General features: G+C 32.7%; 2 protein-coding genes across 3 annotated transcripts; one reads left to right on the top strand and one right to left on the bottom strand.

The window, feature by feature from the left end:
• The first annotated feature begins 793 nt into the window (after positions 1 to 793).
• On the top strand, positions 794 to 3,301 carry LOC18041054 (protein PIN-LIKES 3). Its single transcript, XM_024184237.1, has 10 exons — positions 794 to 951; positions 1,051 to 1,130; positions 1,526 to 1,650; positions 1,728 to 1,849; positions 1,966 to 2,062; positions 2,113 to 2,300; positions 2,396 to 2,496; positions 2,566 to 2,618; positions 2,717 to 2,905; positions 3,005 to 3,301. Exons 1-10 carry the CDS (start codon positions 817 to 819, stop codon positions 3,127 to 3,129), a joined length of 1,215 nt encoding a protein of 404 aa, XP_024040005.1. The 5' UTR covers positions 794 to 816; the 3' UTR covers positions 3,130 to 3,301.
• On the bottom strand, positions 2,805 to 12,702 carry LOC18041053. 2 transcript variants are annotated; one of them, XM_006432102.2, is made up of 8 exons: positions 12,474 to 12,702; positions 11,880 to 11,991; positions 11,402 to 11,563; positions 8,870 to 8,916; positions 6,872 to 6,998; positions 3,885 to 3,951; positions 3,757 to 3,813; positions 2,805 to 2,890 (listed from the first exon to the last, which is right to left on the bottom strand). In XM_006432102.2, the coding sequence occupies exons 1-7, from the start codon at positions 12,663 to 12,665 to the stop codon at positions 3,759 to 3,761; spliced, it is 762 nt and encodes a 253-aa protein (XP_006432165.1). In that variant the 5' UTR covers positions 12,666 to 12,702; the 3' UTR covers positions 2,805 to 2,890; positions 3,757 to 3,758. The 2 variants fall into 2 exon arrangements, with proteins under 2 accessions (XP_006432165.1, XP_006432164.1); XM_006432101.2 differs by lacking the exon at positions 2,805 to 2,890 and having other exon boundaries at positions 3,390 to 3,813.
• Positions 12,703 to 14,780: the final 2,078 nt, after the last annotated feature.

Here is a 14,780-nt window from a genome sequence, read left to right as displayed (position 1 = left end):
TATGAATTTATGATATATTGGATGTTATTTAAATTTATTGTGTTATTATTGTGTTGTTGAATTTAATTTATTTATTTTATATATAGATTGAATGAGTTTAAGTTAGAAATTGGATAAATTTAGGTATTAAAAAGTAGATTGAAATAATTTTTATTTATCATTTGTGCAAAATTTGTATTGTTAATGTGTTATATATTTGTATTTGACTATTTTCTTTTTTAAAATTTGAAATTGAATGAGTTTATTTGATTATTTTCTTTTTTAAAATTTGTATTGTTAGAGAAATTAAAAAAAAATTGAAGAAAAAAATTGAAAAAAAATTAAATTTATCACATGCGGGTTTAAAAAGCCCGGATCAAAACCCGGACCCGGAAGGTGCCGGGCTCAAGCCCGGACCTCACCCGGAAAAACCGGGTTTTAACCCGGGTCCGGGTTTGCATTTCTCTCATCCGGTCCGGTCCCGGGCAACACCAAAACCCGGACCGGACCCGGATTTTGCCAAGCCTAATCTAAGCCAGGGACTGTTCCTGAGGAACATATGCACTAACAAATTTTGAAATTTAAAAGAAAAAAAGCGCAGTAGATGACAAGAAACATAAAGGAACAGGTTCTAGACCAGGAAGGTAACAAGAAGGAGAGCGGCAGTGCCTTTTGTACTTTCAGAATTCAAAGTCAATAAACAGACAAAAATAATTTTCCTCTGAGGCCAGTCTATATGTATATGCACAATATATATATGCATGTGGCTGGCTGGCTTCTCATGAACATTTATTTCTTTCATGTCCATATTTTTAATATTGGAAGCTTTGACACACAATGCAGATTTCGGATTTGTTTTTCGTTGCTTCAATGCCAGTTTTGAAAACGCTACTGTTGACAACACTCGGCTCTTTTCTTGCTTTGGACAGAGTTGGTGTAATGGGAGAGAATGCGAGGAAGCAATTGAATAGTGTAAGCTAGCTCTTAATTGTTTGCACTTATCTTGGCCATTAACTTTGTAGTATTTTAGTGGACTGCTAACGTTAATTCAACCTTTTCTCAATGATTTAGGTGGTGTTTTTTGTGTTCAGTCCAGCAATAGTTGGCAGCAACCTGGCCAAAACAATTACCTTGGAAAGCATTGTTTTGATGTGAGTTATCTTTCAATATGTTCACATTCGTAACCCACGTGTTGAAATTAATAATTATTTCTCCCCTCATGTTTTGAAACCTAACAAAATTTTATGCCGTTTAAAAAATTTTGTTAACATTCAATTTTTTGCGTCTTTTAATATTTCAGCCATAGAAAATTTTAATGATCCCTGGTGGCCTTTACCACATACAGGGGTAAAATAATAAGACACATAAAAAAAAAGAGAAAGTTTACATAATTTTTTTTGTTTTTCAACCGCAATGGTTTCTACTGAAAGAAGAGAGAATTTATTTATTTCGACAAACAACAAGGAGTTTCACCTATTTCTTCAATGATTTTCATAATCGTTTTAATAATTAATTTTTTTGTACCTATTTTATATTGTGTATGCAGGTGGTTCATGCCAATTAATATCCTTTGTACATTTATAATTGGGTCAGTACTAGCATGGATACTGATAAAAGTCACAAGAGCTCCCCGGCATCTAAAAGGACTTGTACTGGGTTGCTGTGCAGCAGGTATTATGGCCTCTTTAGTTATGTACAAGCAGAATTTGGGAACTCATGATCATAATGCTTGTGGCTTTTTTGAACAGGAAACTTGGGAAATCTGCCTCTAATAATCATACCAGCAATCTGCAGAGAGAAAAACAGTCCATTTGGAGATCCAGAAATCTGCCACAAGTATGGAATGACTTATGTTTCCCTCTCTATGGCGGTACGGGAACTTTTCAACTAGCTTTACATTCGAGCATGCTATTTTCTCTGCTATTTCATGCTTAAACAGCATAAAATAATCACGTCAAGCAAAAATTTCGCTTTCTGATGCTTCAGACAGGAGTGGTTTATTTCTGGACTTATATCTACAACATTGTTCGGGTTTCCTCAAGTAAGATCAACAATGAAGAGTTCATAAGCAGCAAGACATACAGTAATCAAGAAGCTCCTCTTCTTTGCGAAAAGACAGATGGAATTGATAAGGTTGTTCTGATCTTAGTTTATCAAGAATTGGGTGCTGTGAGAAAATGAATTTATGTTCTCATCATCTCTTTATCTTACAAGCTTATGGCATGCAGATATCTGTTTTACAAAAGACTATAAGATGTTTAAAGACAATTCCAAGAAAACTCAATCTGAAAGCACTTTTTGCACCATCAACCACAGCAGCGGTATGTATATACTTTCTAGCTGCTCTGTATCTCATAAATCTATGCCTACTTCTAAGGATATAACAAGTAACATTACCGATGTTCTTCATGCACAGATTGTTGGATTAACAATCGGTATGGTGCCCAGAATTCACAATTTAATGATTGGTGATGCTGCTCCTCTTCACGTTGTCGAAGATTCTGCTTCTTTACTGGGGTAAATTTTGTCACTTTCATCCCTGAGATTATTATTATCATGGAGCTAGCTTTCTCACATTACTTGCAGGGATGCAACAATCCCAACTGTGACGCTAATAGTGGGGGGAAATCTACTTAGAGGTGATTGAATACAAGTCTGACTGCAGTAATAGTTCAATCTGTTTTTTGGTTTTGTTTAATCTCTGACTTTGTGGAATACACTGGATGTTGTACTTCAGGCTTAAAAGGGTCATCAGCAGTTCCGCTGTCCCTTATAGCTGGAATCATAGCAATTCGTCATCTCTTCATGCCCCTGCTAGGAATTGTCATTGTTAAAGCTGCAGTAAATGCTGGATTCATCCACTCAGATCCGTTATATCAATTTGTTCTTCTACTGCAGTATGCCCTCCCACCTGCAATGAACATAGGTATCAACCAAAATCTCTTGAGAGGAAAATCAAGATCATAAAAATTCTCTGCAATGTTTCTGTTTTTGAAACTCATTCCCAATCTCCCTATATCTGTAGGCACACTTACACAATTATTTGGTGCTGGAGAGAGTGAATGCTCTATTGTATTGTTCTGGGCATATGCGCTGGCATCAGTTTCACTCACTCTTTGGACAACCTTTTTCATGTGGTTAGTAGCGTAATTGAATTTTTATCTAAGTAAACAATTAGGCATCGGAACCACTTATGTGTAAAGATAAAATCCTCCAACATTTTACTTTTTAATTTCAAAACAAATATGTTTTGTAGCATTTAACCCATTATGTAGAAGGTAATGTTTCTCCACACAGTTGCATCACTTAAAAGGCTAATAAATATAAGATTATGCAACCAATAATCGCTTCCATGACAGCCTAATCAACCCAATTTTTATTAGAAGTTATATTCTGCTCGATATGTTAGATAATTAATATTCTTAACAATTACTGAAATAATAAAGGCCTTGCAGAAACATTAAGGCCATAAAATACAAAGTTATTTGCATCTACTTCACTCACGGGCTTATGTATCCAATGCTCTTCAAGAATCAAAACTATCAAGGACCAGAGGCCTAATGTATCTACAGAATCAGTAAGTCATAATTTTCAACGAGAAAATAGCTACACTACATGTTCTTTTACAAGAAACACGACAAATATAAGAAGGAAAACCTAATATTTGCAAGACCCCTATTCCTTATCTATTGCTTCTTCTTGTAAAATGAATGAAACACAAGATTAAACTATAAATATTCTTCCAAATTCCAGTAAACCAAACTGCCAGTGATCTACCTCTAGTTGTCTTTGTCATCTTCTGTATCTTGCAGTAATGCACCCCTTACTTTTGCCCTGCAAAACAGATGATCATTAACATAAAGAAGACAACATGATATGGCAAGTTTGCTGGAAATGGTTAAAACCTGCGGTGTGCTGGTATGACCCGATTAGCAACTTTGGAAGCGACTGGACTTTGAGCAGCTTGTTTGTCTGCCATAAAGCAAGCAAATCAAAAAAATAAATAAATAAATCGACATCTAATGACATTAGAAACTACATGACAGTTAGCAATAGCTCAATGTTTGTTGTATACACAAAAATACAAACTGGAAATATAGAGAAACTAAAGATGGGAAATCTTAAGCAACTAAACTATTAGTTATGTAATACACTATGTTCGGATGTTGGATAAAAGGTGGGATCAAACCAATTTGAAAGATAAAAAAATTAATCCAATCCAAGTCATGTTTAGATAGGGATATATATTTTATTCTATATCAAAATTTTATTCAATAAATTACTTTTAACTTGTATTTCATTTAAGATTAAATATCAAAATTTTAATTCAATAATTTCTTTTAACTAGTATGTCATATTAAACATAAAAAATTATTCAATTTATTTCTTACAACAATAATATTGAATATTAAATATTAAATATTAAATTCAACTACTAGTAATATAATTTAAAAAATAATATACTATTCAAATAGTTAATTTGGCTTCATTAAATTAAAATTATCTAAATTGGTCAGACATTATACCAAACATAAGAAAGTTTTATATAATCCAATATAGTGTAATCTAATCCTAAAAGCTAATTCGGTCCATTCCGGCCTTCCAAACATAGCCTAAAGGTTCTATGAAAGAAAGAAAACTATGAAAACTGCAAAAATATACACAGATAAAAGAGTTTATAAATAGCTCCCATGGAGAAGCATATAGATTCCATAAACAAAAATTGGCTGCTACTTATGGAATGTAAATTTAGTAATGGCAGTTCAGGTCTGTGGGCAATATACTTGGTAGAATACTACCGGGAGCAGAATCAAGATTCAAGTGGGTTAGTGTCAAAAACCTGCCATCCAACACTGATTCTATTGCCAGATATATTATGTACTCTGTTCCGCTAGGAAATGCACAAAAGAATGCATTACTTCAGTGTATAAACTTTAGTCTACCTTAGATTCTCAAAAGTTAATACAATTCTGTACGTCTAAATAAGGGAAAAGAAAAGAATGTGGAATATGAAAACATTTGAAAGCAACAGGCAAAAAAGTTCAGACTTCTACAGCACCCAGACTAAACGAGCCATATAAATCTAGTTACCATGATGTCTTATAGATAACGATAAATGGTATGAATGGCAGCTACCTATGAGATACAAATGAAGTGACAGAAAGCTCATCATCTAACACTATCCTTCACTATTATGTCATGCAATAGCCTAGCCAAGAACAATATAGGCATGATGTGATTTAGGACAACCTCCATGTATAAATGTCAGACGTAGACATAATACTTGGTCCTTTTTGAGATTTTCTCCCCTAGTTGGGTCATGATTAACTTTTTATAATTAATACTTATTGTAATATTACTTCTATTTAAATATTTTTGTTTATTATTATAATACATTTTATAGACAGTTATGATTCTGATAATATATGGCTCATTTTTTAGGCTATTTTGGCTTTCATTATTAAAAAAAAATCTTACAAGAGTACTTTTATTTTACTTGTTAAATAGGGATTCAACGTCTATAGTAATTCATATCATGAATTAATTGAATACTTCCTTCTCTATATGGTCTGTTCCCAAGCTTCCCACTTTTTTGTGCCTTCCCACAAAATTTCCCCAATTTCTTTATAAAATTCTATCATTCATTCAAAAGTGTTGCCCAACTATATCAAACCACCAAAATACTTCAAACCCAACCTCCACGCCATTAAATACTAATAGCCATTCATTGTAATCAGACTACAGGCCATGAAACAAACAATCACCACTGTCCTCATCCTTGTGACTTGATATATCATTTTCCCAAAAGTACCACACCTGAAAAAAAAAAAAAAAAAAAACCTGAACCAGGCAAGCAGCAGCCAACGAAGACTTGCAATAACCATTGGCTTCCTAGGGGCCAATCAGCTACACAGTAAAGTACCCTAGCAATCCAACCATTGAGGAAGCCAAATTGGCATAGAACAATACAACACAAAAGAAATGGGAAATTTTAGAAAGGGACAATTTAAGAGTAATGATATATGTACCAAAACCGGAGAAATTGAGACAAGATCACTAAAGACGATGTATTTTTGTACAACTATCATTAATCTAAATCTAAAAAGTGAAGAGAAGAAGAAATGATGGAAACTCAGATAGAATTCATGATATGAATCAGAATAAGCATAGGCCCTATTTTATAGAGCAAAAGAAACTTACTACTTCATTTGACAACCATAAACTGCCTAATAGCCATAAACTGTCTAACGGTGACAAAAAAGAAGTTTTATTATGTTCTCACTATTCATTTAACAACCACAAACCGCCTAATAACTAACTGCTACAGACAGCTAAGCCTAAGCTCTTCTCCAATCCTCCATTTTACACAGTTCCTATCCATCACCGTAAACTGTCTAACCAGTGACAAAAAAAGAAGTTTTATTATGTTCTCACTATTCATTTAACAACCACAAACCGCCTAATAACTAACTGCTACAGACAGCTAAGCCTAAGCTCTTCTCCAATCCTCCATTTTACACAGTTCCTATCCATCACCGTAAACTGTCTAACCAGTGACAAAAAAGAAAATTATTTGCTGCCGTATATTACCTATTGCATAAAAATAAGAATTCTCATAGCTATTTATTTTATTAATTGCCAGAATTTACTTTTTGCATGCCAAAAAAAAAAAATTCCAAGTTGCAGCTTGATCCAAATCCCGTTATGATGAAACCACATCCAGCAGTCAGTTTCCAGTTTTAAGTATACTTGTTTACACACATAAATAAAGTATATTTTCTGATTGACTTAAGTAACCATACTCAGCTTACTTCTATTCTAAAAATGCCAAGGCAACTACTATTAAACCAAGCTAGCTTCCACTTCATACAGAAATGAAGGCCGCACACACCTGGAGAATCTTGTGAGCCATTACTCAATATAGAAGCAGAAATATCAGTTTTATCTGAGAAATTCATTTTTTGCAACTTCTGCCTCTTTGAATACAGCGGTTGGTTCTGAATATTTTCATTCCTTTCCTGAGAACAGTGCCCAAAAAAAAAAAAAAAAAATCTCAGAGTAAGGTACAGATGATTATTTTGCCAGAAAAAGCTGATACAGCAATTAAAACAAATGTAAACCAAGATTCCATTATATCTTTACTCTATCTTCATTATCTTAAGTGGTAAATGTAATAAAGTTTGAACTCCACTGGTTTACATATAAATCTGATGTGCCAAAACACAATAAAAATAGCAAATGCAACTAAAGTCTGCATAAAGATCAACTTTGCAACTATATTGATGAACGGAAACCAGAATTTCATAGATTTGGACTAATTAAGTAATAAACTAAACTCTCATTGATCTGACAAATACCAAAAATCTTGAAGTTAAATCTTATTGATTCCACAAAATACTAAGAGATCACACGAAAAGTCAACTTTGACTAAATATCGAGTAATTGAATAACCAAGTCTGACTTTGAAGGCCACAAAAGACCTTTTTCATTGCAAACTATTTATTGCAAAAAGCTGCTTTGAACACAGAGGACTACTTATGGCAAGAAAACACATTTAAGAAGGATCATTTGCTAGAATGGTAAGTCTGACTCCCAAGATAGGACCCTTAAAAATAAAAACTCTCAAATCAGGTAATGCAATCCCGCCTGTTCATCACGATGTCATACTGTGTATCATCCATGATAACTTGATGACTAATGCTCCAATCAAATGTATTTCTACGTCAATTAAAATGGAATGATCACACTCAGGAAAAAAGAAAGGTTAATGACAAATCAAACTCAGACACAGCAACTTAACCAAAGAAACAATAAAAGATTATATAGTCTTGGATGAGAAACTTGAACAATTTTATAAAATAGAAGTATTACAAAAGTGTATAGAGACCAGATATACATAAAAAGTTATCTATATTAAAAAAAAAAAACTACATCAAATCATATTACTATTAAAATACCCTGCATTTCTTACTCTTTTTCAGACAGAAGAAAAGGGTTTCAATCAGGAATTATAAATGGCTATGAGAAGAGTTTTAATTATCTTCAGCACCTGCTCCAGCTTTCATTTAAACTTGGCTCTTAGGTAGAAGAGATCCCGAGTTGAAATTTTTTACAAATTTCTAAATCTTCTACCAAGGTTTCTTATGTTTATAATACACATACTCATTCTTTGTAAAATTTTCTGGTCAATAAATGGTGTTTCAAATTGAATATGTTATTTGTTTATATTTCTTAGGTCTCTACTATGTCCCGGTAGAGGCCTGCCACTCCCAATCTTGTCTATTTCTAAAAATGTTTTGTTCAGAGTTACCCAAAAGTTTCAAAGAGCTCCAAACTGAAATAAAAATAGTAAAAATAATAATGGAAGCCAGAGAATTGAGATTTCACTCATTTCAATGCCCTTAAACAAGGTTCCGTCGGCATATTATATGCAATATCATTGTCTCTTACATCTTATAGTCCAAAACTATAGCGTTAGAAACAGACTATTTTTTCTTTTTAATAAGTTTCTTAGGTCAATAGGACCTGCCATCCCTGCGTGGCTAATCTTTAATTTTATTTTTTTTCCTTGGACTTGGTCAAGTATAGAAATCTCAATGGGGCCATAGATTTAGTAGTTAATTCAGCTACCAATAAGAACTCACAAAATGTCTCTTTTTTCCCTGTACAGGCAGCTAATTGCAAATGTGCCAGTGATGTAGAAGCAGCTAAAAATACAAAAGATCAATGCAACAATCTGTAGACAAAAGACCCATTGGAAGAATAAGAAAGAAAGCAAAGAGGTGCCTTCTTCTCATAAAATACACTCTCAAATATTTTCAAGTGGATTATAAACCATAAAAATAGAACTTTCCTCTTAAATATACTGTAAACAACAGGAAAGGCATACCTTCTCAGCTGCTGCCTCTTTTTCCAGCTGAAGACAACGTTCTTGCTCTGAAAGCAAAATCAAGAAAGAAGCAACAGTTAATTTCATCACAAGGTAATTTTGACAGAAGGATATTATGCTCGTCCTGGCTACACATATTTACGTGTAGAGGAAAAGAGGGGGGGGGGGGGGGGGGGACAACAATGGTGTGTTTACTTCTTGGAGTCAGAATGGGTAAGAATCGAAATAAGTTAGAATAAGAATGAGGAATGGTGGAATCATATTAAGGTGGTTACTTGAGTTGCAGGAATAAGAATCAGAATGACCTATATTTCCATTGATGTGTTTACTTTATCTTGTAATCGGAATAGAGTAATACAATAATGTATTTGTTCACAAGCAAAATCAAGAGTAAATATTATTACCATTATTATAATAAAAATAATTATTATTATTACTACTACTATTACTGTATTATAAATATTTCCATTACTGTTATAATTATAATAGGAATAATGACAATTATTATTATAATAATCATTACTATAATAATAATTATAAATAGTAATAGTATTATTATAATTATTCTATTTATTATTTAATAATTATAAAGACAATAGTAATAACAATATTAGCAGTAATAATAGTAATAATAATCATAATTAATATTATAATATTAATTACTATTATTATAATAATCGTTACTATAATAATTATTATAAATAGTAATAATTATAAATGGGAAATATTCCCATTTCCTAATCCAAGAAATAAACACACCATAAGAGTTACATAATTGCAAAACAAAATTCCTTAAGAATTAAGGTCACTAAGGGTGGGCAAATTCAGATTCTGATCAGCCTGACCGGATTTTGAACTTATCAGGTTGGGGAAAAAAAAAGTAATCCAAATTCAGTCCAAACTTGTAATTTGATCCAATCCGATCCAATTATAGTTCGGATCGGATTGAAAATTTGTGTTTGCATATGCTTTTATTTCTTCAAATTATCTGATTGGACTAGGTCAAACCTGATCCGAATCCAAATTTTTTCAAGTCAGATCGAGCTATTTGCCCACCCCCAGATGTCATAGGTGTATTTAGTATGAGCCCAAGATGACAAGGGATTATCCCCCCAAAAAGTAGCTAAAACACTTGCTAATATCGTATCTTTAACCACGATAGCATGTTTACGACGACGGAAAGACAACCATGAGATGGCTGTCTAGAATTATGCATTCCATAAATGTCATTTTGAACACAGTAAATTGGATGAAAAATGAGGATGAAATAAGCCTCAACAAAAAGAATTCATACAGTAATAGCACATGGAACCTATATTGCACACTACAAAAAAGTTATAAGATTCTGTCTCTTCACAAAATTTAAAGAAGATACTCAACTATTTTTCGTACTTCAAGACCAGAAGGAAAATAAAGATATCAAGGTTAAAATAAAACCAATTTATGAATAGAATTTCTTTTCTTAATCTCATGCACTGAAAAATTTGGAAGTCTTCAAAAACGTTTTCCAAGTGTACACAGGGAAGGTCTTCCTCACATATATTTTCAACATGCTCACATTCATGATAGTGTCTGGGTCCTTACTAATCTAAGATCAACAGGTTTCTTCGAAGATTCATATTTGCAACATTGTTATCACCACGTCTTGTTAAACAAACAAGGAAAAAAAAAAGAGAAAAAGAAAATTACTGCAAAAATGATCACAGTAACAACTATGACATAGTTAAAACAAAATCCGTAATGGTGCCTCTGCTGAACAACTTTGTGATTGTAGGATTTTCACTTGCAGAGAGGCTATTTCCTTCAAAAGAATCTCCATTTGGTTGAATGAGCTACTCATAAAGGCTTCCATCTATAGGGAGGACTAAACAATGCTAATCACAGCTATCTCAAATTCATTCACCAGAAATTACCCTTGGTTGCCACACAAGTATTTGCAATAACAAAATGGACATTTTCTAGCAGCATGCATATGCCCAAACTCATTAATAAATAAAATTAAACTTAAATGCATATTTTCCTTCTACTCCCCACGAATGAAACCAAATTCCTTTAGATGAGGTAAATTGATAACACAATTATTATTGACAGTCTTTTTATAATTTAACGCTCTATCACTCTTTTTAACAAGCATTAAAATATAAATCTATTATCACAACGCATAGAGTCACTTCCAAATTCTTGAGCTAACAGGCACAAGAGAAATTCTTGAGCCAACAGGCGCAAGAGCATGCATTCTTGAAAATAGCCATCAAGGAATAGAAATAATTGTAATGGACAGGATTGAGATAACCCAATCAGGATCCTGATTCAGCAGCATCAGCAATGGGTATTTACTGTTAATCAAGATACCACTTCTAAGAATTGCTGATATTTGTCAGGGGCATTAAAAAATCACCAAAAGTTTTACAGCCTATAAGAACTACAAAAAAAACTACTAAAAGGATGTCAACAGAGAAAACCATTATGGATTCAAAAATAAAAGCCAGACATAGAAAGAAGAATTATTCACATAGGAAATGAAAATAATACCTTGTACTATTAGAGTTTGCATGCTTCTAAAAGCTGTAAAGAGCTCCAGAGATAGTTTTGCCATAGCCTCAGTAGCAGCAGAACCCGTAAGTCTTGTGAGAGAAATGGATATTCGAGGCATTCCTTTTGATTTCTGAGCGACTATCTTTGCATAGGCGGCTCCTGGAACACAGTAAACAATAAGCACAATGTTTAATAGATTTCTTCACCACATTTTCAAGGTTCATTTTTCCTTGCATCCACCTTTTATACACCTACTATATATCCACAAACGCACTTAATATGTATTTAAGCAAAATAAAAAGTAGCCATTCTCATCATACATTAGTAATAAAATTAAAAGGAACTCCCATGATGAGAACTGACTAAGCTATAAATAGACAATGAATCTGCTACAAGAACACCCCGCCCAAATTACTACCCAAAGTAAAGTACCTTGCACTAAATACTGAAAAAAAAAATGATTCACTAAGAATACCATCTGCGTTCGAGTGTCCCTCCAGAATGAGCTTTACATCTTCAGATTTAATGGAAGCAACGACATAGTCAATGAACTCCGACCACGAACCTCCTATTCCAATCTCATCCCTCTGGATATTGATCAAAAACATCAGGAAAAATGAAAAAAAAAAACTACTTTCAATGATCCATAACACTGTTTACTACCCGACATTCACTGATTAGCTCATCAGTTAAACCTTTTTAAACCTAACCGATATAGAAACCAAGCACAAAAATTGGCAGCTCAACACCCCAGCATAAAATTTCTTGCAAAGACATAGAAAATTTACAATATCATCTTACTCAAAGAGCATGAAAAGCACATTTTAGTAAAGCCCCGCTCTGCAGAATCACCTTAGATTACATTTTCCAAAAGCACTTAAGCACTTTGTTGGGACAAAAAAAAATTGTGGTTTTTGAAGATAATAAGTGCAGACCCAGTCACACTACTAGAATCTTTCATTCTTGTTTTTACATTTTTTTTTACTTCAATAAACCAATTCATATGAATTTCGCTCACTACAAAATAAAAAACAGACCCAATATATAAAAAACAGAAAAAAAAAATTACCATGTCGTCGAGCTGCAAAACGGAGCGTTTAGCCTCCCAAGTGTTGGAGCGGAAATCAGTGACCTGGATTAAGAGATGAGAAGAATCTGGAGCAGAGACATGGAATAAGAACCGGCCTAGCGAATCCGAACGCGAGTCGGCCCACTCGGCTTTCGGTTCGCCAAATATCGGTTCAAATCCTTCAATCTTCATTTTTCTTGTGTTTTGTTGCAAGGAATATGGAGGAAAGGCAAATATGAATGAGTACTGGAGAAGGAAAGTGATGACAGCTAAAACAGCAAATTACAAAAATGTGTAATAGCATCTGGCTCCCTATATGTTTATATCTTCTCAGATAAAGAAATACATTTTCTCATTCTATCAAAGAGATCCCTACACGATTACACGCTTGAGTTAAATGGGAGGAGGAAATTATCTCATGTTATCCAAAATACTATAAAAAAAAATTAAATCTATTGAATTTGTTATCTTAAGTAAGTAATTTTGATCAATCATCCATCCAAATTTTAATACAGTTAGAAGATTTAACAAAATATAAATAAAATGATTGTTTTACCCTTAAATTCAAGAGTACTTTTAACTTTATACCATAAATAATAAAATTAAATTTAAAAAAAAAATCAATTATCCCCTCTAAATTTATCATATTATAAAAAAATTTATCTAAATTTAAATTTGTTTAATTTTCAACCTAAAGTTAGTAATTTGTACCCAAACATTAACACTGTTATAATATTGAACACAATTTAAGTAAAATAGCTATTTTACCCTTAAATTCATGAGAATTTATGATGATGCACCATAAATAATAAAAGATAAACATGTTACATCAATATTTCATCACCACTCCCTCTAACATTAGTAACTTCTTCATTTTCATTATCATTATTTATATCTTGTGTTGATATATCCTTCAACCCAAAAGTTGTATCGACATTCTCCTTGTACACCTCCGAATCAAAATATCCCCTTGGTGGTGTTTTAAGTAAGACATACCAATTTGATGTATCATTTTCTTTCAAATAAAATACTTATTTTGCCTGTGATACAAGAATAAAAGGCTCTCTGTCATATTGATTTTGACCTTGGTGTAGATTAACAACTATAAAACCATCTTCAATCCTCACACCGTGCCCTTTATTTGCCCAATCACACTTGAATGTTGGAATCTGAAACTTATGGTAATCAAGCAAAATTATCTTTCTTATAACTCCATAAAAAGAAACAACATCAACTCGTGCAGAGTCTTTCACACTTGCCCTACATATAGTTGTTGCTTCTATTGAAACTCCACTATTTTGTGTTGACATTTCAACATCTCTTGTGTGGAATTGTTACTGATTAATAATATATCTCTTATAGCTCATGGCCTAATTTATAGGACCAAATGAAAGCCATTTAATTCATCCATATCATTATTTGCATCAATGGAGAAGACAATCTCTGCATAAAAAAATTAACTAATTAGAATCTTATAACAAAGCTTCCAAATGTACAAACAAAAGTCAAATTTACCTTTTCTTTTAACCATTTAGCTATCAAAATTATCAGCATGTCTTTTCCAAAGCAATTTTTTTTTCTTAAAATCTTGCTTGACTGCTTTAACTCCTACATATGCATCCTAATTGACAATTAAAAAATAAAGAAAAAATTGAGTAAAATTATAGTTTTTAACAAAAAGTAAATAATGAATGTTTTTTAAGTACTTACTCTAAATATGGCTCCACTAAAGTTGTATTGAATAACACATAATGATATGCATTTTCTAACACTTCATTACTTAAAGTAATTGATGTTCCCCCTAAGATTGGACGACCTTCAAGAATCACATCACTGAAAAAATCTTCATTCTGATGTTCATGATAACTTAATTCAACATTTTGATTCAAAAACCCACTACAAAAATTCATGCATTGCTTTGGAAGATAGCATTGTGCAATACAACTTTTTGGCTAGGGGTGGGCACCAACCCGCCCAACCCGTGAAACCGACCCAACACGTACGATTTTTTGTGGGTTGGGTTGGGTTGTTAAATTCCTAACCCTCACTATGTGCAGGCTGGGTCGAATTGAAAATTTTTAACCTAACCCAACTCATCAACCCGTATATGTAACAATTAAAATTATTATATAAAATTTGATTTTTTATATAAAAAATTAAAAATATATATATATATAACGAATCTCAGGAACTTTCTCAATTATAGAACCCTAAACTCAAATTCTTGTTTAAAAACAGTTGCTCATCTGCTCACGCATAGAACACAACAACATCACAACTCACAAGCTTTCTTGAAAAGTTGCTTAA

This window comes from Citrus clementina, unplaced genomic scaffold (assembly GCF_000493195.1).
Source record: "Citrus clementina cultivar Clemenules unplaced genomic scaffold, Citrus_clementina_v1.0 scaffold_5, whole genome shotgun sequence".
In the NCBI taxonomy this organism is placed as follows: Eukaryota; Viridiplantae; Streptophyta; class Magnoliopsida; order Sapindales; family Rutaceae; genus Citrus; species Citrus x clementina.
Note: the sequence above shows the minus strand (reverse complement) of the source record. Positions and strands in the feature narration are given on the sequence as shown.